The sequence below is a fragment of the Mus caroli genome, chromosome 11 (assembly GCF_900094665.2).
Source record: "Mus caroli chromosome 11, CAROLI_EIJ_v1.1, whole genome shotgun sequence".
Classification (NCBI taxonomy): domain Eukaryota; kingdom Metazoa; phylum Chordata; class Mammalia; order Rodentia; family Muridae; genus Mus; species Mus caroli.
The window spans coordinates 3,474,679-3,496,061 of record NC_034580.1 but is presented as its reverse complement, the minus strand read 5'-3'; the positions used below and the strand labels follow the sequence as shown (position 1 = coordinate 3,496,061).

General features: G+C 48.1%; 1 protein-coding gene, 2 non-coding genes and 1 pseudogene across 7 annotated transcripts; all 4 read left to right on the top strand.

The window, feature by feature from the left end:
- The first annotated feature begins 3,569 nt into the window (after positions 1 to 3,569).
- LOC110306332 lies at positions 3,570 to 3,870 on the top strand (annotated as a pseudogene).
- Positions 3,871 to 8,924: 5,054 nt separating this feature from the next.
- Positions 8,925 to 19,414, top strand: Tbrg4 (transforming growth factor beta regulator 4). Of its 5 annotated transcripts, none has more exons than XM_021177185.1 (12): positions 8,925 to 9,027; positions 9,735 to 9,799; positions 10,702 to 11,162; positions 13,898 to 14,221; positions 14,816 to 14,987; positions 15,248 to 15,405; positions 15,860 to 15,973; positions 16,361 to 16,505; positions 16,778 to 17,023; positions 17,414 to 17,525; positions 17,653 to 17,767; positions 18,345 to 19,412. In XM_021177185.1, the coding sequence occupies exons 3-12, from the start codon at positions 10,758 to 10,760 to the stop codon at positions 18,444 to 18,446; spliced, it is 1,893 nt and encodes a 630-aa protein (XP_021032844.1). In that variant the 5' UTR covers positions 8,925 to 9,027; positions 9,735 to 9,799; positions 10,702 to 10,757; the 3' UTR covers positions 18,447 to 19,412. The 5 variants fall into 5 exon arrangements, with proteins under 5 accessions (XP_021032844.1, XP_021032845.1, XP_021032843.1 ...); XM_021177186.2 differs by having other exon boundaries at positions 8,927 to 8,969; positions 18,345 to 19,414; XM_029483834.1 differs by having other exon boundaries at positions 8,942 to 9,027; positions 14,738 to 14,987; positions 18,345 to 19,414.
- Positions 14,505 to 14,640, top strand: LOC115032656. Its single transcript, XR_003838289.1, has one exon. It is a non-coding gene; the product is annotated as a small nucleolar RNA SNORA5 (small nucleolar RNA).
- Positions 15,019 to 15,151, top strand: LOC115032655. The gene has a single exon (XR_003838288.1). It is a non-coding gene; the product is annotated as a small nucleolar RNA SNORA5 (small nucleolar RNA).
- Positions 19,415 to 21,383: the final 1,969 nt, after the last annotated feature.

Sequence of the window (21,383 nt, the reverse complement as noted above, 5' to 3'; positions counted from 1 at the left end):
AGCAGGGGGAAGGGGAATAGGATAGGGGGTTTGGGGAGGGGAAATCAGGAAAGGGGATAACATTTGAAATGTAAATAAAGAAAATATCCAATAAAAAATAATTGTTCAGGCTGGAGAGATGGCTCAGCGGTTAAGAACACTGACTGCTCTTCCAAAGGTCCCGAGTTCAAATCCCAGCAACCACATGGTGGCTCACAACCATCTGCAATGAGACCTGATACCCTCTTCTTGTGTGTCTGAAGACAGCTATAGTGTACTCATATATAATAATAAATAAATTTTTTTAAAAAGAAAAAAATAATAATTGTTCTTCTCATACACTGAAAAAAAAAGATGTTTCTAGATGAGTTTAACAAGGAGAAAAGGGGGCTGGTGAGATGGCTCAGTGGGTAAGAGCACCCGACTGCTCTTCTGAAGGTCCAGAGTTCAAATCCCAGCAACCACATGGTGGCTCACAACCATCTGTAACGAGATCTGACTCCCTCTTCTGGAGTGTCTGAAGACAGCTACAGTGTACTTACATATAACAAATAAATAAATGTAAAATAAAATAAAATAAAAAAGGAGAGAAGACCCACGTGAATGGGAGGGAAGGGGTGGAGAACACCATTCTGGGGACTGGACTACCAAAATAAATAAAGAGAAGAAAGTCAAAGCCAGGCATGGTGGCACACATCTTTTTATTATTTTTATTTATTTAAAGTATGACTGCTCTGATGCATATACATCCTCAGGCCAGAAGAGGGCACCAATTCCCTTACAGATGGTTGTGAGCAAACATGTAGTTGCAGGAATTGAACTTAGGACCTGTGGAAGAGCAACCAGTTCTCTTAACCTCTGAGCCATCTCACACACACTTTTAATTACATCATGCAAAAGGCAAAGGCAGGAGGATCTCTGAGTCTGAGGCCAGCCAGTGAGCTCCAGGGCAGCCAGGACTGCTCTAGAGACTGTCTCTAACCCTCTTCCCCCCACCCCCCACAAAAAAAATAAAAAATAAAAAATAAAGCTATCTGACCATCAACATTCATTTCTCTCTGCTTCCTGACTATGGACGTAATACGGTGGCAGCAGAAAGAGCGCCACGATCCCAATGAGGAGCTAAGAAGATGGCTCAGTGGGTAAGACCACATCCTGAGAAAGTAAGAGCCCCCAGTTCAGCTCGCCAGCATTCACAGGAAAGCTGTGCATGGCTACATGTGCCTGTGAGAAGGAGAGATTCTGGGAACTTGCTGGCCGTCAGACTTAGCTAAAGTGGCAAGCTTCAGTTCCAGTAAGACTCTGATTAACACCCAACATTCTCCTCTGCTATACATAGGCAGGCACACACATACACACAGAGGCATACACCCACACACATACACAGGCATACACACACACAAAGGCATACATACACATATACACAGGCATACACACACAGAGAGGCATACACACACACATACACAGGCATACACACACACAGAGGCATATACACACAGATACACAGGCATACACACACACACAGGCAGGCACTGCATACACACACACACAGAGGCACACATACACAGGCATACACACACAGAGGCATACACATACACAGGCATACACACACACACATACACAGGCAGGCACATGCATACACACACACAGAGGCACACATACACAGGCATACACAGACACACATACACACTCTCACACCCTCCCAACCAGGGCAGCATATAACAAAACTGCACACTTGCCTGGCAGTGGTGGCACACATCTTTAATCCCAGCACTTGGGCGGCAGAGGCAGGTGGATTTCTCAGTTCGAGGCCAGCCTGGTCTACAGAGTGAGTTCCAGGACAGCCAGGGCTACAAGAGAAACCTTGTCTGGGAAAAAACAAAAAACAAAAAATTGCACATTTGACCACCTGAGAGATCTGAGAAGGAAGCACTTATGCAAAAGACCATAAAGGGTCCTACCACTGGGGAACTGTCCCAGCTCTTTAGGAAATTTCCATTCTCGGGAGTATTTTTCTCTTTCTTTTTCTTTTCTTATGATATATTGGTATGTGTGTTTGATTACATAAATTTACATGCACTAGGAACCGGAGTTACAGGCTGCTGCGAGGTGCCATGTGGGTGCTAGGAGCCAATCCTCTGCAAGAGCAGGAAGTGTCCTTAACCCTTGAGCCATCTCTGGAGACTGTTTCTCTTTTTCTTAATAAAATGTTTCTATTTCTATCCGTATCTAAGTGTCTCTAATCCATTCCTTTTTCTGGGACACAGGGACCTGCAAATCTCAGCGTTCCCGTGGACTCAGATCCACACCTGTGACAATGTTACTAGCTGTGTCTGGACCTGCTGCCAACCTTCTCCTCCTGTGGTGTTCTGAGCCAAAATACCCCCTCCCTTCCTCCCTCCTTTCCTTCTTAAACTACTTTTGGTCACAGCAACAAGGAAATGTAGAGCTATTTCTTCTTCACATGACTTTTTCTTTCAGATGCTGCCAATGCTGGCTAGCTTTTGGTTTGTTTGTTTGTGTGTGGGGGGGTGTTTTGTTTTATCAACTTGACACAAGCCAGGGTCCTCTGGGAGGACCTCAATAGAAAATAATGTCCCCAACAAGACTGGCCTGTGGGCAAGCCTGTGGAGCACTTTCTTGATTGATGATTAATGTGAGAGGGCCCAGCCAACTGTGGGCAGTGTCACCCCTGGACAGGTGGCCCTAGATGCTGAAAGAAAACAGGCTGAACAAGCCATGGAGAGCAGGCCAGTTCCTTCATGACCTAGTGAAGTAATTTTATGGGGTGTTTCTAGCCTATATAGCTCAGAAATAAAAGACACAGAAACCTGGTATTTTATTAATAAGCTGTTGGCACCATGCCAGGCAGATTCTCGCCTCCAGCCCAGCCATAGGCCCTGTGTTACTTGCCGACTGCGTCTTGCTGTTTGCTTTGCTCCATGTGTGTCATAGCCATTTTGTCTTGACCACACCGTATGGTCCATCCTACCTTGTGGCCACCTCCTTCTTCCCTTTCTCCTTCTCTTCATGGTCCCTGAGCCCCTACATCATCTTAAGTTCCACCTTCCTCTTCCTGCAGCCCAGACACAGACTCTAGTCTTTTATTCTTCAGTCAGAGATGATTGGGGAGCTGCTTTTATTTTTATATATATATATATTTTTGTGTTTCAATACAGGGTTTTTCTGTGTAGCCCTGGCTGTCCTGGAACTCACTCTGTAGACCAGGCTGGCCTTGAACTCAGAAATCCACCTGCCTCTGCCTCCCAAGTGCTGGGACTAAAGGCGTGCGCCACCACGCCCAGACTGAGCATTCTTTTTTGAATCAGAAACTTGTTTAATAAAATTTTGCATACAAATAGGAAATGTATAATTTTTATTTCCTAATCAGAAATAATATGAAAATTTGATAAAAAGATAATACTATTATATTGATCCAAAGTGGAGATTTACATGTGTAGGAGTGTGTGTAAATTTGTGTGCATACATATATGTATATGCATATTATATACACGTATATACACATATGTATATTACATTTATATATATTCAGCTGGTGGTTCGGGGAAACGTACCTTCCACCTTAGACCATGGCCAAGTTCATCCATAACTTTGCAGAGAAGGCACCGCCGATGGTGGCCTCTGCTGTGACTTACTCGAAACCTCGATTGGCCACATTTTGACACTACGACAAGGTTGAGCTGGTTCCCCCAATCCCTACAGCTATTCAGAGTGTGAAAAAAAATCATTCAAAGTGCTAAAACTGGTAGCTTCAAACACCTTACCGTTAAGGAAGCTGTGCTGACTGGTTTGGTGGCCACTGAGGTGTGGATGTGGTTTTATATCGGAGAGGTCATAGGCAAGTGTGGCATTGTTGGCTATGATGTTTGAAGACCAGTCTTTAACTTCTGATTTGAGTTCTTATTTGGATGTTCCTGGACCATGTGTAACGGGACTGCTGTCTGAATAAAATACTAGGTGTTGGGAAAAAAAAAGTTGCATAAAACTTCATTAAGTTTGACAATGGCATTTCCCATACCAGACAACCGTACCTCTCTCACCTTTGAGGCTGTCTGACTTACCAGTGGGCTCACGGTGATTCAAATCTTTCATTCAACTGAGCATGTCACTTCAGGGCCTTTGTTTATACTACTGGTTCTATATTCTCCATTCTAAAAAATAACCTTTCTGCATAGAAAAGACAGTCAAGCAAAAGGTAGTGATTCTGTCTTCTGCCTTCTGGGTCTGAGGTGAGGAGGGGCAGTAGCTCTGCTGGCTGCTGTGTGCTCAGGTGGCTCAGCAGGTCACCTGTGCCTGGAGCTCAAGGCCAGTTCAGTTTCAGCATCCACACCATTCACTTTAGAAACAATGGTCCTTCTTCCATTCCCTCAGGTCACTGCAGGTCTAGGCACCTCCTCCCCACTGAGTTAGGGGAACAATATCCACAGGCAGGCAACAGAGTCAGGGTAAGCCTTAACAAGCATTCTTGGGGCTGGGGAGATGGCTCAGTGGTTAAGAGCACCGACTGCTCTTCCAGAGGTCCTGAGTTCAATTCCCAGCAACCACATGGTGGCTCGCAACCATCTGTAATGGAGTTTGATGCCCTCTTCTGGTGTGTCTGAAGACAACTACAGTGTACTCATATACATTAAATAAATAAATAAATCTTTAAAAAAAAATAAAGCATTCTTTACAGCACGTTGGTCAATACCAAGCCCATGTCCAGATCACAACCTGATCTTGGGTCACAGAACTCAGCACCTAAACACACCGTGCACAAGACCAACCCTAGCAATGGCCTCTGCTCCAGTTTCTGCCTTGAATTCCTGTCCTTTCTTTGATGATGATGTGTGATATAAGCCAAGTAAACCACAAGTTGCTTTGGCTATGGGTTTTATCACAGTGATAGCAACCTAACAAAGACATCGGCCAAAGTCCATCTTAAATCCCCTAACACTTTGGGGTTCCTTGCTCCTTTCCTAAAGCTCTACTCCCTAGCACAAGGTTGCCTGACAAACATGGTGGTTGACCCTATCTCAGCAGCATGGCTCTAGCTCCCGACCACATGGATGCCGGCCATCCGGTGGCTAACCTGTGAACTGCCCAGCTCAAGCTGCAGGGCTCTTCTCCAGTCCCCAGGCAGCTTTGAGGTTTATGGCTGACCAGCCCCGGGGTTTTCTTTTTGAACTCTAACTGTCCTAGGCTTCCATTTGTGTGTGTGTCCTAAATTATTTTACTAATAACCCTAAGAAAGAACCCTGATTTCCTAGGTGCCATATAATGGCTCTCCTGGGGTTCCCCAAGATTCCCAATAACACATCTTTCCTACTTAATTGGCAGAGAAAATGAACCCATTCCCATACTTCTAGCTGCCATAGTCCTGCTGACCACTGGGGCTACAAGGCCTCTGGCACCTGGTCTAGCCTGGGGTTCCAGGAACTGTGACGAGGTATAGGCATGAGATGAGGGTGGCACACAGCTTTAAGGAGCCTTGAGTGGAGGTGTTCTGTCTTCAGAGGCTCCAACCTTTCACTGTTACAGAATATCTGATCACACTGTGAACCCTAAGATTGTGTTATTTACTGGAAAACCTGTTTCTAGTTGTGGCAGCTCTTAGCACACAGCTCTAATCCCAAACAATGACAGTAAAGTAAGTTTGTAGAAGGAAGCACCCATGTTTGAAAGTGATGTCTACCTAATTTTTTTTTAAAGATTTATTTATTTATTATATGTAAGTACGCTATAGCTGTCTTCAGACACTCTAGAAGAGGGAGTCAGATCTCATTACGGATGGTTGTGAGCTACCATGTGGTTGCTGGGATTTGAACTCCAAACCTTTGGAAGAGCAGTCGGGTACTCTTACCCACTGAGCCATCTCACCAGCCCGATGTCTACCTAATTGAGTGGCAGTTGAAGTGAAGAATCAGAGAAGGATCTGACGGAATAGGATCTGCCCAACTCTCACGAGAGAGGAAAGGGAAGCTACCTGAGGGGCAGCGCAGAGAAAAGGAAAGAAGCAGTTTTACTGCGACAGTTGTACAGAGACAGATCGCCCGAGTGAATAAGTTAGACACAAGTGAAGACAGGAGCCAGAGAATGAGGAGCCAGAAGATTACAACAGATTGCCAAAGTTAGCAGGAGTCCAAGCAAAACAAAGTCAAGAGGCCAAGAAAGAAGCCAGTTTGAATCAGTCAGTGTGGAGAGGAGTTTTGAGTCAGAACAGCTGAGTTGACCAGCTCAAAAGAAGCCAGAAAGGGTGAGCTTATTCAACAACAAGTCTCAGAGGCTGAAAACATTCTAGGCCTAGATAAGATTGTACAGAGGCTAGAAGCTTCCAGGACTAGGCCTATTTAGCAAACAGAGGCAGTAGGCCTCCAAGACAACAATTACATTGGGTAAATAAAAGATACTTTTACACTGAACAATGAGACTCCACAGTGAGCCCTTTCACAAGAAAACTGAGATCCACTCTTGACTTGAGCCTTCATGATCAGAATCCTGTCTCGTTTACCAGCTAAGGTGACTAGGCTCCTATATTTCAATGCTTGGTTTGCAGTTGGAGAAACTGATTGAGAAAAATTAAAACAAGTGACCTTACTAGAGGAGGTGTGTCACAGGGTGGGAGAGGAGGGCTTTGAGGTTTTAAAAGCCCTGTCAATCCCATTTAGCCTCTTGCTCTCTGCCTCTTGCTTGTGGGCCAATTTGAGCTCTCAGCTACTGCTCCTGTCTGCTGCCTGCCTGCTGCCAAGCTCTGCCATAATGGTCATGGACTCACCCTCTGAAACTGTAAGCAAGCCCTCAGGTAAATGATTTCTTGGTCCTGGTGTTTTGACAAAGCAATAGAAAAGTAATTAAGAAGCCAGAGATGGCTCCCACCACTGGGCTGTCTGGGATGGTTGGCTCCTAGGATAAAGGTCACCTCTATCCTGCTCTGGGAAGAAAAATCCTTCTCAACGCCTACAAGGAAGGGTAACAGTGTAACTCACAGTGAGGAGACCGCAGTCATCAGGAGCCTGCATCACAAAGAACCCATAAGGGGAAGCCCATGCTCAATTCAGGTTTCAGTGACCACAAAGATCTGTATGTGGGAACAATGTCAGTTAACAGAGGAGATAGGGAATCTCTATGTAGTCAGGCCAGGCTCTGAAAGAACAGAAAGCATCAACTCTCTGACAATTTAAATTAGGAGTTGGTTATTGATAAAAACGTGAAGTACTTAATTTTATTATTTTGTGTGTATGGGTATATGCGTACACCACCTTGCAGGGCCAACAGAAGCCGTAAGAGGTCATCAGATCCCCGAGGACTGAAGTTATAGAGCTGTGAGCCACTATGTGGGTACTGGGGAATCCAACCAGGGTGCTCTGGAATAGCCAGCTCTTAGCCACTGAGCCTTTTATTTCATGACTCCAGCCCCAGCACTAAGAATTGTAAATGTTCTCAGCTGGCTGTGGTTGTATGTCTACCACTGCAACCCTTTCCTTTCTGGTCCATTTTATCTTTGTTTTGTTTTTCCTTTTTGTCATTTTTGCTTTTGGTATCCTACTAAGAAACTACTGTTTAATCCAAGATAGTAAAAATGTGTTCCCCCTAAGGAGTTTTATATCTATATTATCTCTGACCTATTTGAGCTAAATTTTGAATTCAGCATGAGACTCTTAAACAAGAACCACTAAGGTAAACCTAGTGTGACAATATAGTCCTAGCTACTGTAAGGCTAAAGCAAGAGGAGCTTCCCTGGGTAATTCAGCAATCTTTTATTAACAAGAACCAGCGTTTATGCTTGATTTTAGCCACAAAGAAGAGAAGTAATACTCTTACAAACATAAAAGATTTTTCAAGGAAAATTTTAAGTTAAATTTTCCTTTCTACAAAATTAGGGCCAGCAAGATAACTTAGTGGGAACCTGGGGGGAGTGGGGGGGTGGCCCGTGTCTTTTGTCCTGCACTCCAGAGGCAGAAGGAGGGGGATCTCTGTGAGTTCAAGACCAGCCGGATCTACATAGCGAGTTCCAAAACAGCCAAGGCTACATGGAGAAACGCTGTCTAGAAAAACAGACAGTTAGTTTAGGGGGCACTTGACTGTGAGTTCAATTCCCAGATCCCACATGACTGGAAGAAACAAATCTCTCCACGTTTTCCTGTGATCTCCTCATGCGCACGTACACCTTTGTCCCAGAGATCCAGTCTGTACTGGGAAAACTCACCTCCCGACCATCCTACCCCGCATTTTGTAGTTTGTTTTCTTTGGGGCAAAGCTGTCTTCTCAGTCCTGCTGTGCGCTAAGACAGGGTCTTCTCTAGGTCGTCCCGGCTGTCCTAAACTCGGTATGTAGACCAAGCTAGCCACGACCTCAAAGATCCTTTTTCCTGTCTCCTGACTGGGGTTTTAAGGTGTGTGCCACCATGCCCGGCTGTTCTGCTTCTTGATGGAGGACCTCGACAGTAGCACAGGCTAGCCCTCGGCCTCCTGCCTCCATTACTGAGATTACAGGAATTTATCGGTGTGCCGTTGTATACGGTTATGTCCTTTACTTGTTTAATCTAGACAAACTGCTTGCATTTCCAAAAAGACCTTCAGATGGAGCTACAACTCGCTTCTCTGTAATTACCCGACACCTGGCAATGCATTCCCGCCCCGAACCCCAAAGTCACTCACGCCTCTCCTTACAGGACCTGTGAAAGGCCCAAGGGAGTGGGGCAGAACGGGCTGACATCAGAGTCGCTACCCAAACTCCGCACAAGCAGGAGACTCTGGCCCGACGTGCCCTGCCGTGCAGAATTCACCCTCTCCTTCCCGTCTACGTTTCCCACGACCAGGATCTCACTACACTTCCCAATACCGGAAGCCTGAGCGCAGCAAAGATGGCGACTGCGGAAAGGGCGGAGGGCGTGGCCTCCGTCCCGGAGCACTGGGCCACCTAGCTTCCGGCGGCGCGCCAGTGACGTCGGTGAGCGCGCCGGGCCGCGTGGAGGCGGTAGGCTGATGGAGGTCAGTGAGGGTGATCGCCGCAGCAGTCTGGCGTCCTGGAGAGACTGGGCTTCTGAACGTGGGTATCCGAGACGGGAAGCGTGGCTGGGAAGGGCAGCAGTTAGTAAGGACCGGCGGGGCTGTTGTGGGGGGAAGCCAGGAAAGGGACTCTCGACACCGTGCCCCAAGGGCGCTGGCCGGTTGCAAATTCGGTTCCGGTCTGCGATTGCGCACGCGCTCCTCGGCCCGAGGTAGACACGAGGCCTATCCCGGGAAGCTCCGCTGCCCGCAGTGACCCTTGGCGTCCCCTGCCAGTCACTTTTCGTGTTTCTGCATTTTAGGTTTCAGGGTCGATATTTACTTAGTCGCAGGTCTTGAAAATCGATAGTTTCCCAGCGCTTCCTTTTGTTTTTTTTGGTTTTGGTTTAGTCCTGACTGTCCTGGAACTCACTCTGTAGACCAGGCTGGCCTCGAACTCAGAAATCCGCCTGCCTCTGCCTCCAAGTGCTGGGATTAAAGGCGTGCACCACCACGCCCAGCTCGCCAGCGCTTCTTTACTGTCGGGTTCAGTAAGTGATGGATATTGGGTTTGGGCAGATGTCCCCCTTCTGAACCATATTTTATTTCCCTGTAAGTATAATTAAGCTAATCTTTTTACAGCTGCTTAACAATAAAATTAAGCTAGCTATATACCCGATTCCCGGAAGCAGAAAAAAATGAGGTGTTTTCTCCTTTAGTTGAAGCAAAGTCCAGTAACTTGTCTCATTTGGTTCTATCTCATCTTAGGGAACAAGACTGGCAGACTTGCCCAAAGAAACGTCATGTGGTTATGTAGAATGTTCTCGAAAAAGGTAACATTTTGCAGAACTTAGAAAAAGGCAGGGTTTTGCCATGCCCTGTGATTGGCAGAGAACGCAGTAGCCAGTTTTGCATTGTGGGATAAAAGTGTGGAGTGTAGTTGGAACAGAGCCTGTATTGTAGGGATTGGGTTAAGATTGGCAAGGTGGTGACTCTGGGTGGTATTACGGCTTGTTTGCGGTGATCGATTCAGTTTGTGAGTTTTGCTTTAAGGGTTCTGGGGTGTGACTCAGTTGGAACTGCTTGTCTAGCTCACATAAAGGCATAGATTTGATCTTCGGCACTGCATAAACCAGGAGTGATTGGCTATCTATAATGTTAGCACTTGGGAGGTGGCCACAAGAGGAATAGAAGTTCAAGGTCATCCTTAGCTACATAAAGTAATTGTAGTCTTTTGTTTCTTTCTTTATTTGTATGTCTATAAGTGAACATGGGTACACATGCAGGCACACAGAGGCCGGGAGACAGTCAAGTCCCTGGAGCTGGAGTTACAGGCAGTTGTGAGTCCCTCAATTGAGGGTGCTAGGGACTGAATTTTGGTTATCTGGAAGAATCGTTCTGACTTAGAATATTTAAGCCAATAATTTTTTGATCCTGGATACCTTTGAAATTAGAAACATGCCCAGATTTGCATCAAGGAAGCATTGAGGAGGACCTGGAGAGTTTGAAAGTACAACCAGGCCTGGTGCGTCCGGGGCCGGATGCCGAGCTGTGATATCTGACCACTCTATCCTGAAGCAGAAGCTCCCAGGACTTAGGCTTCAGAAAGTACTGTTTCATACGTAATGGGTGTTGAAACAGAAATGATTGAGGGCAGTTGTTTAGAATCGCTGTATCTTCCCGCCGGGGTCGTGGTGTCCTTCTAAGGTCCAGTAATACTCCCTTTTCTTTTCAGGACTTTGGAGTCACCTACTAGGAGTCTTCCCTCCCTCCCTCCCTCTTCCCTGCATCATGGCCGTTCGCCTGATGAAGCGGTGTACCTGCCTGCTTCGAGAGGCTACCCGCCTAGTTCCTACTGTTGCCCCAGTTGGCCGACTGAGACTTGCTGGAGTGTCCTGCAAGACTTTGACGTCCTCTGTCAGTTCCCCCTCCTCAGGCTCCTTGACGGAGCTGTTGGGGAAAGAGCAGGTGTTTACTCCGTACCCAGAGCACCAAGAGGTGGACTTCCTCATTGAGAAAGCCTCCAGACCAGAGCAGCTGCTGGAGCTGCTGGGTGCTGACCACAGCCTGCACCACAATCACGCGGCCCTCATCCTCATCCGCCTGTCCTACCTGCTGTCTGAGAAGCCAAAGGAAAAGGCCTTGCTTGCAGAGGATGCTCGCTTTCAGCGACTTGTCAAGCTAGTTGACAGTCAGGTGAGCAGTTACCGTGTACATGGGGGATGTGCGGGGCGGGGTAGCCACTAGTAATGACTGTAGACAGAGCTTTGGGCATTTGGGTTGGGGGTAGGGGGTTAGTTTTTCAAGATAGGGTTTCTCTGTGAAACCCTGGCTGTCCTCCATAGATATCTACCTCCCCCCACCCCCGTCTCTGTGTCTGTGTAGACCGAGCTGGCCTCAAACTCAAAGAAATCCACCTGCCTCTGCCTTCTGCATGTTGAGATTATAAGTATGTACCGCCCCCCAGGCATTCCCTGGACATTTCTTACTCTAGTTTTCAAAGAACACTGCTGTGCTTTCTGTTTATCTTCTCAGGAGCCTGTTAGGTAATTCAAAGACAAGCAGCCCAACGCTGGCCTGCTCTCAGGAGTAGAGGAGATGAGCCTGGTTCTTCCCAGTTCCCTTGGTACTTCCTTCTCAACAGCAGGGCCTTGGCTTAGATTCCTACCAATCTCTCAATATCTGGTTGCCCATTGACACCATCCTTGAAGTCAGAAGAGATGGTTAACGGAGGGTCCCTAGACCTAGGACTACATTCTTGCCACATTCAGACCTTCGAAGAATGAACGTGAGGATGAGATAAGGCCTAGCCCTACTCAACAACAGCCACCTTGTGTCCAGTGTGAGGAAAGACTCTTTCACACAGCTCTTCCCTGGGTTCCATCAGCTAAGGGGAAGTACAAACCTGCACTGGCCAGACTGACCCTCACTTCCTAGTTCCGTGTGATAAAGGTTGGGCTAAATGTTGTAGGTTTTAAGTCACTGTAAGATGTGGCTATTTTTAACAGGATAGATGGTATAGAAAGAACTCTTTCTTCTTAAGCTTGTTACATAGATTATACAGCGTTAGGTCAGACTCACTTGTCTCTTCTGAGTAAATAGTTCATAAAATAAACTTTTGTTTTGTTTTGTTTTTTCCGAGACAGGGTTTCTCTGTATAGCCCTGGCTGTCCTGGAACTCACTTTGTAGACCAGGCTGGCCTCGAACTCAGAAATCCACCTGCCTTTGCCTCCGCCTCTGCCTCCCAAGTGCTAGGATTAAAGACGTGCACCACCACTGTACAGCCCATAAAATAAACTTAATAAACTCCTAGTCTATGAGGTTTGAGTTCTGAGTTGTTGGTTTTTTTGTTGTTGGGTTTTGTTTTATAGAGTACCGATAGAGAACTTAAAAGTTTGTTTTTTTTTTTAAGAATTATTTATTTTATGTATGTAAGTACACTGTAGCTGTACAGATAATTGTGAACCATCATATGCTTACTGGGATTTGAACTCAGGACCTCTGCTTGCTCCAGCCCCACTCACTCTGGCCCAAAGATTGATTTATTGTTATATATGAGTACACTGTAGCTGTCTTCAGACACCCCAGAAGAGGGCATCAGATCTCATTACAGATGGTTGTGAGCCACCATGTGGTTGCTGGTATTTGAACGCAGGACCTTCAGAGCAGTCAGTGCTCTTAACTGCTGTGCCATCTCACCAGCCCAAAAGTCTTAAAATAGAAGACTAAACATTGTTCTACAGAGTTATAAGACAATAACAGTAGAGACAGGGTTTTTGTGGTTTTAAATAGTTAACTTGTTTTGCCTGTGTTCGTATGGAATGCATGCAGAAGTTGGAGTACACCTTATAGAAGTCATTTTTCTCCATTCACTGGGCTTAGCAAGCACGGTTGCCTTCTAAATTATCTCTGAGGTCTTAAACCAGGTCTTTATGGTGCAAAATGATGGTGGGGTTTGCTGCTGTCCAGGTATGAAGACTGCACCTCTAAAGCCTCTGTGCCTAGATACGCAGAGTCGGAGAGGCACCAGCGTTCTTTGAGATCTACGCTAATCCCACTGTGTGTGCAGACATAAGGTGGACTTGTCTAAGGATGTGAAGCTGCAGCCACCCAGTCCTGCCAGGGACTGGGATGACTGTAGTGCTTGCCCTGTCTCCTCAGCCCTTTAGACAGCTGCTTCTCCAGGCCCAGCTTACCTTCTTCCACTGGGCTTTCCATTTCCCTTTCAGAGGCTATGAGAGGTGGAGTGACATTGCACAAGTAATGACAGTCACTCTCATCACACCATTTACCCTTTGTGATGCTGGGCTCTCAGTCAAAGTGGCCTTTCCCCATAGCTCCTCAGACCTGAGTCACTCCATGCACAGAAGAATCAGTGTCTTCAGAAGAGAGTGGCATTGGAACAGGATCTAGACTCAGGACTGTTCTGAGACTTAGGGACAACGCCCCATCACCAGGAACTTGTTGAAGAATGGTAGAAGGGTTGGAGCCTTACTGGCTCGAAATAATTTTTCTGAAGAAAAACTGTAGGTTTATTTGTCTTTGTTTTCTTTCTTTTCTCCAATACCTAAAAATGTGTCATTGTAAGCAAAAGAAGTAAGTCTATCACAGAACTGGCCAGAAAGCTGGTGCTGTTGGAGGCGAGGCTCACATTCTCTGACTTGTGTTTTTATCTGTTGAGCTTGCAGCTCATGAATGCACCACGTGGCTTTGCCGGCCACATCAGATTGAATCTGCATTAAGGACTCTCTTAACACTTGGAACTCTTTCTTGCAATGGCAAACTACCCCGGCCACCTTTGGTGAAGCACTAAATTCTTTGGGGCTGCAGGAGCATGCTCAGTAAACAGATCCCGTGAGGCTAGGGTGGGAGCAGTTGTGTTAACCACATTTGGAACTGGCTTTGTATTGGCTTGTCCTCTTTCGTGCAGATAACTTCTGTCTGGCATGGGACCCTTGTGAAGCTGCTGCGGAGCCTGTACACACTAGTGCTTCCTCAGATCTCCAAGGAGCTGCAGTCAGTGGAGCAGGAAGTGCGCTGGCGTCTGCGGAGGCTCAAGTACAAGCACTTGGTCTTCCTGGCTGAGTCCTGTGCCTCCTTCATGAAGGAGCAACACTCGAAGGAACTGCTGGCCGAGCTGCTAATGCACCTGGAGAGGCGCTGGACAGAGATCAGCGACAGCCGTACACTGGTGACCTTGATGACAATGGCAGGGCACCTCTCAGAGTCACTCATGAACCACCTAGAAGACAAGGTATGGGGCTGAGAGCAGACCTCCTGGAACTGTGGGCCTCACCCGTGGGTGGCAGTCTTCTGGGGAGAGGGAAACGAGATTGGAGCTTCTGTTCCGTCTCAGGCATCACATGGGAAAGGGCTCTGGCCGTGTCAGTCCAGCATCAGCATAAGCAGTGGGTTGGTGGGCAACTTCTGAAGTTAACACAGGAGTTCTGCTTAGACCTGAGCCATCCCGTGCACAGCTCGGCTACTAGCTAGAACAGAGATGGCTCTGTCCACTGCTGCTTCCATGTTGCTATCCCTGCAGTCAAGTCAAATTCAGTTCCTATCCTCTCATGATGGGAGCTGGCCCAAATGGCTGCCACAGCAAGCTCTGCTGCTCATGGGCCCTATGTCCCCAGCACTGGGACCTAGGGATAAGTTTGGTTGCAGACATTGCACTCTGGGCCCAGGAGTCCCTTGGGCAGGCAAGAAGGCTGATTCTATGCAGCCAGGCCTGTGTTGAGTCAGCTCAGGCCCAGTTGCTGTCTCACAGGGGCTGCACTGGATGGGACCCCTGCCCCCAGCTCATCCCAACCATCTCAGCTGATCCCTGCGCGGCTGTGGTTGACAGTGCCTGGAGCTGGTGGAGCAGTTTGGCCCTGATGAGCTGCGGAAGGTGCTAGTGACGCTGGCAGCACAGAGCCGGCGGTCGGTGCCCTTGCTGCGGGCCATCTCCTACCACCTGGTACAGAAGCCCTTCCCGATGACAAAAGGCATGCTCCTGGACCTGGCCTACGCCTATGGTAAGAAGAGAGAGCCCTGGCCAGAGACACTTGCAGCTGTGTCAAATTCAGTGCCTCTCCTAATGATGGCAAGCACTGGCCCAGAAGGCTGCCATAGAAACTCTGTGACTCCTGAGCTCTGTTCCCCATGCTAGGTTCAGGGATAAATGGAGTCACAGACATCAAGCCCCTAGATGTGAAGTCTGAGGTGGGGTGGAACGGTGGGTGTGGGACATTGACCTCCCCAATAGGTGATCGCTGGTGTCTGCTCCTTCCCCCAGGGAAGCTCAGTTTCCACCAAACCCAAGTGTCCCAGCGCCTGGCTGCTGACCTCCTGCCCTTCATTCCCAGCATGACGCCTGGAGAGGTGGCCCGCTGCGCCAAGTCCTTTGCCTTCCTCAAGTGGCTCAACCTGCCTTTGTTTGAAGCCTTTACTCAGGTGAGTTAGAACCGCAGGGCTATCTGTAGAGGCCTCTGTGGGGAACTGCTGCTTAATTATGAAGCCAAAGCCAAGCTGAAAATACTCGTTTGTGGGTCGTAAATACAGATTTCTCTTACTTTGATTTGGAAGGTCATGTCTAATGGTGAGGGGAAACATTTAGCAGTTGCCTGTTTTGTTCCTGAGTGGTGTCCTGATTCCATTTATCTTGGGGGCAGCCATGGCTGTACACGTGGGGGGGGGGGCAGCTTTGTACTCCCAGCTACTGACCACTCCGAGTAGTATTGTATGCAAGCACAATGCCTGGGTGCGCGTGTCCCTGTAGCTGTGAGACGGCTTCTACAGCCACTATCAGGGAGTTGGATACCTGAAGCTGCTGCTGGTTGAACAGTTAGAGCTCTGGAGAGGGGAGAAATGCCCGCCAGGCCCTGACTTTGTCTGTGTAATGTCATAGCACCTCCTCAGCAGAGTGCAGGATGTCTCCCTGTCCCATGTGTGCAGTGTTCTTCTTGCCTTTGCCCGACTGAACTTTCATCCTGAACAAGAAGAGGATCAGTTCTTCAGCATGGTATGAGCACCGAAATACCACTCCTGACACACTGACTTCTGGCTCAGGCCACTGTCTAGGAGTAGAGGGTTGGGGAGGGCACAACATTTGACATGGGAGAATGGGTAAACTACTGGGGCATTGCCTGGTATGATTCTGAGAGCAACCAGCCAGGGGCAACAGCTACATCACCATCTAGATGGCCTGATCAAATATTCTTACTTCCTCACTGGGGAGTATCACAAGGGCTTTGAGACCTTGGGTCTCTGCTACTCGACAGGGTGTGAGTAAAGTAGCTAAATAACACCAGGATCCTGGACTCAGGCACAAGGAGTATGACAGGTCAGGACCACAGGGGGGGTTGCAGACGTTCCTAGGAGCCTGCTTTCTTCCCTGTGCTCCTTGCAGGTGCATGAGAAGCTGGACTCCGCGCTGGGGAGCCTGGAGCCAGCCCTGCAGGTGGACCTGGTGTGGGCACTGTGTGTGCTGCAGCACGTGCACGAGACAGAGCTGCACACAGTTCTCCATCCTGGACTCCACGTGCGCTTTCTAGGTGAGGCTTGTCCCTGCACTCTACTGTAACATGGAGGCTCTCTGTTCTGCCCGCCAGGAAAGAAGCGGGAGCAGAGACAGGAGAAGGCCAGAGCACAAAAAGCACACACAGCACAACCTCCAGACTTTTCCCACCACTCTCTGCAGTGGGCCTACGATCTTAACTTGGGAACACCAGCCTATGGCTGGGTGGAAGCTATTGCTGTATCTCCTGTGGTCCCTGTTCTGCATCTGCTGCTGTACATCAGCCTACCTTTTTTCTCTCCCTCCCAGAGAGCAAGTCTCCAAAGGACCAGAGTACCTTCCAGAAATTGGTCCACATCAACACCACCGCCCTGCTGGAGCACCCTGAATATAAAGGCCCTTTCCTGCCAGCCTCAGCTGTAGCCCCCATCTCCTCACCCTCTAATAAAAAAATGACACCCCTACAGAAGGAGCTGCAGGAGACACTGAAGGCACTGCTGGGGAACACTGACAAGGGCAGCCTGGAGGTGGCCACACAGTATGGCTGGGTGCTGGGTAAGGGTTCCCCGTCTATTGGGAAAGTCTGAGTCCTCTTCCTTTTTTTTTTTTTTTTTTTTTTTTTTTTTTTTTTTTTTTTTTTTTTTTTTTTTTTTAGATCTTATTTTTTTCATGTATGTGAGTACATTGTCAGACACACCAGAAGAGGGCATTGGATCCCATTACAGATGGTTGTGAGCCACCATGTGGTTGCTGGGAATTGAATTCAGGACCTCTGGAAGAGCAGTCAGTGCTCTTAACCACTGAGCCATCTCTCCAGCCCCCAGGGTCTAAGTCTTACCGGGCCCTTTGTAACCCTGCATGGTATAGCAAGCAACAACCCAGATTACTTACTGCGGGGTCTCTGAGGCATCACCTACAGCGTCTCACCCTATACCCTCCCTGCAGATGCAGAGGTGCTCCTGGATGCCGACGGCCACTTCCTGCCCCTAAGAAACTTCGTTGCTCCTCACCTTGCCCAGCCAGTGGGGAACCAGCCATTGCCCCCAGGAGCTAAAAGGTGTGTGGCCAGGGGTCCCTGGGCATGGCCTGGGAAGGGGTCCAGCGTGGTTGCTGTTGTTGAAGCCTCTTAAGTGCTCGGTCTTGGCCTGGGGACGTACTTTATAAGTGCCCTTTTCTCCTGCTAGGATCGCTTTCCTGCGCTGGGAGTTCCCCAACTTCAACAGCAGGAGCAAGGACTTGCTGGGCCGTTTTGTCCTGGCCCGGCGACATGTGCTGGCTGCAGGCTTCCTGGTAGTAGACGTGAGTACCTGTTGAGCATCTGGACACTGCAGAGGGAGAATCCCCTAGACGCACATAGGTTAGATACCCAGCTCTGGAGCCCCTGCCCCACACCACTCCACACACACAAGCTTGGCTTGCCTCCTGTGCGTACATTACACCAGAAGTGCTGCCCAGCCGTGGGACCTCTTGCTCTGCCTTTGGAACTAGGGCTCAGACCGGTAACTGACTGCTGCTGTGTGACTGTGGAGCTGCAGCACAGGGATACCTCAGTGCTCAGATCACAGCAAGTGATCTTAGTTTCCTACAGAGAGAAAGTTCATAGCTTTGAGGGCTACATAAAGTTTCTATCAGCTTTTCTTGAGTAGCCTTGCTGGGACCTGTCTGTTTTGCGACCTCTTTGTCCCTGCCAGAGCCAGAGGACCTTTCTGTGTGCATAGCCTCACACTCTGCACTCTTCTGGAGATTTTGAGGCCAAGGACTGGGTGTTTAAAGCTGTCGGTCAGCAACACTGACAGAGTGGGAAGGGCCACTGGCCGTGTAAAAGCAGGAAAAGACTCCATAGTCCATGTGACCTGTCTCTACTACCCTCTTCCAGGTCCCATATTATGAATGGCTGGATCTGAAGTCTGAATGGCAGAAGAGCGCCTACCTCAAGGACAAGATGCGAAAAGCAATGGCTGAGGAGCTAGCCAAATGACCTTACCCATCAGTTCAGACTGCTCCCAAAGACCTGACTGCTCAGGAACCCAGCAGTGAGTGCTGGGCAGGCCAGAGTTGTCATCCTACATCAGAGAGATCAACTGTCTGTAGGACGTGGTCAGAGTAGGGGGTGCTCAGCATCTCCAAGGAACGGGGCCTAATAAATCCTTTGGTTTGGTGGAAGCCAGCTATCTTCCCAGGCTCTGTATCTATCTCCTCTCTCCCTTATTTTGCACACACATACATATCCTCTTCCCTAGCTCTCCAGGATTCTACCGAGTGGACTCTCCTTCCCCAGCTCCCCCATAATGCCTGTGTGCTGTGGCACAGCAGAGCAGGGCTGACTTGAGAGACAGAAAACCTGAGACTTAAATGGGTAGGGTCCTGGACACTCGAGCTTCCCGGGAAATGTACTTGGAGTGTATAGCAGAGTTGTGATACTGTCCTGAGAGGTTCCCCCCCCCCCCCATGCCACTAGAGAGTATCTGTGAAGGGGACAGGTGCTGTGAAGGCATTTGGAAGGCCCTAGTTCTGGGACAAGAGTAAAGTCCACTTGGCTGATGCCACGAGATCTATAGTCAGGCTCTCATGACTACTACAGCCAACCCGGGGACTGCCCATTAGGTGGAGCCCTGGATCCCCTGCAGTCTACCTTCTACCCTCTGCAGGAGTCTCCCATGGATGAGGCTCGCCCAAAGGGGAGTCTTGCAATAAAGGGGGTTCTTCCCCTACTTGGTACATTCCTCCCAAAGCTCCAGTCGGAGTCCTCTGTGTGGCTTTGCACTTCTATTGTCCTGACAGACTCGGTTACCACAGAGGAGAGGGAGGAGCAGAAAAGCTGCGGGAACTCTTACAGGCAGGAGCAGCTGGCCACAACGTGTCTTAAGTTGAGGTCGTTTGGTAGCGCTGACAACCCAGTTGGGGAAGTCTTGTGTATGAGGAAATAAAAATTTGTGCTGCTCACCACATGGGCCACTGGCTTTTCTTTTGAGCTAATGGAGATCTCCAGCTAATACTGGGGTGGCTTTGTCAGTGGTGGAACCCTAGCAGAGTCACCCTAGTGTTGGCAGTCAGAAGTCAGCTGGAAGATATGCCTGTCACCACAGGGTTCATAGAACACCTGGCCCATATTCACCACCGATAGCTGTCAGTGTTCCATTGCTACTATCTTCCTCTAGGAACGGGACATGGGATGGAAACTGGAAATACATTTTCTAGATTGATGTAGCTAGTTCAATTTTGTGTAGGTGTGTGTCTTCGCGTGGGTATGTGCACATGAGTGAAGGTACCTGTGGAGAATGGAGGCTTCAAATTCATTCCCTGGAGTTGATGTGGGTGGTGAGAACGGAACTCGTCCTCTGGAAGAACAGCAGGTGTTCTCAGTTGCCCAGTCCTCAGCCTCTGTTGCAGTAGTTCTTTTGCTTGTGATGGGGACTTGAGTTGCTGGTATCTTCTGGGCATCGTTTGTCTATGATAAAATTTAGAGCATTTGCCACCTGTCTATCTTCTTTTATGGTAGTGTTTGTGGCTGTTTGCAGTGCTGAGGTGGAACCCAGGATCCTACACATGCTCTGTAAGTGCTCTGCTGCTGAGCTATGCTTCCAGCCTAGGTTTGATCATTTTAAAAGATTCTAGGTCTTAGTCCTTTGTTGGGTATGCAATTTGCAAATATCTTCTCCCAATCAATATTTTAGCCCTCTTAACTGGGCTTTTTTTTTTTTTTTCCTGGTTTTTCGAAACAGGGTTTCTCTGTGTTGCCCTGGCTGTCCTGGAACTCACTTTGTAGACCAGGCTGGCCTTGAACTCAGAAATCCGCCTGCCTCTGCCTCCCGAGTGCTGGGATTAAAGGCGTGCGCCACCACACCCGGCTTGGGCTTTTTTTTTTATTAATTCTTTCTCCTCAAGGATTTTATCGATTTTTATTTTTATTTATTTATTTATTATATGTAAGTACACTGTAGCTGTCTTCAGACACTCCAGAAGACAGTATCAGATTTCATTACGGATGGTTGTGAGCCACCATGTGGTTGCTGGGATTTGAACTCAGGACCTTTGGAAGAGCAGTCGGCACTCTTAACCGCTGAGCCATCTCTCCAGCCCTTAACTGGGCTTTTTATAGAGCATAAAATGTTCATTAACTCAAGTTACTCATTTTTCCTTTCATAGGTTGTACTTCTGTGTCAAATCCTACGAATTGTAGCTAGCCCTAAGAGTCCTGAAGTTTTCCTAAAAGTTGACAATTCTAAGTCTTTGATCCATTGTTTTTCTAAGCTCATTTTTTAATAGGCACTGATGTGATGTCTGCATGCATGTCATGTGTGAGGGTGTCGGATCCCCTAGAATTGGAGTTAACAGACACTTGTGAGCTGCCATGTGGGTGCTGGAAATTGAACCAAATTTGGGTTTTCTGAAAGAGCAGCCAGTGAATGCTCTTAAGTGCTGAGCCATCTCTCCAGCCCTAAATCTGATCCATTTTGAGGCAAGTGCTCATCTTTAGATGGAGGAACTTTCTTGCCTAGCTTCTTTGTGCACTTGAGTATGCAGACTAGAGCTGTTTACTTTCTGATTCATTCATACATTCATTTTTTTAAGATTTATTTATTATTATATGTAAGTACACTGTAGCTGTCTTTAGATACACCAGAAGAAGGCATCAGATCTCATTACAGATGGTTGTGAACCACCATGTGGTTGCTGGGATTTGAACTCAGGACCTTCAGAAGAGCAGTCAGTGCTCTTACCCGCTAAGCCATCTCACCAGCCCCATTCATTCACTTATGTATTTATTGGTGATGTGGTGTCTAGCCAGGATTTTGCCAAGTAAGCCAGACTGGCTGGCAAGTGAGCCCGGGGGTCCTTCTGCCTCGGCCTTACTGAGTCTGGAAACACACTCTAGGGTTAAGCTCAGGCCCTCACACTTTTTTTTTTTTTTTAA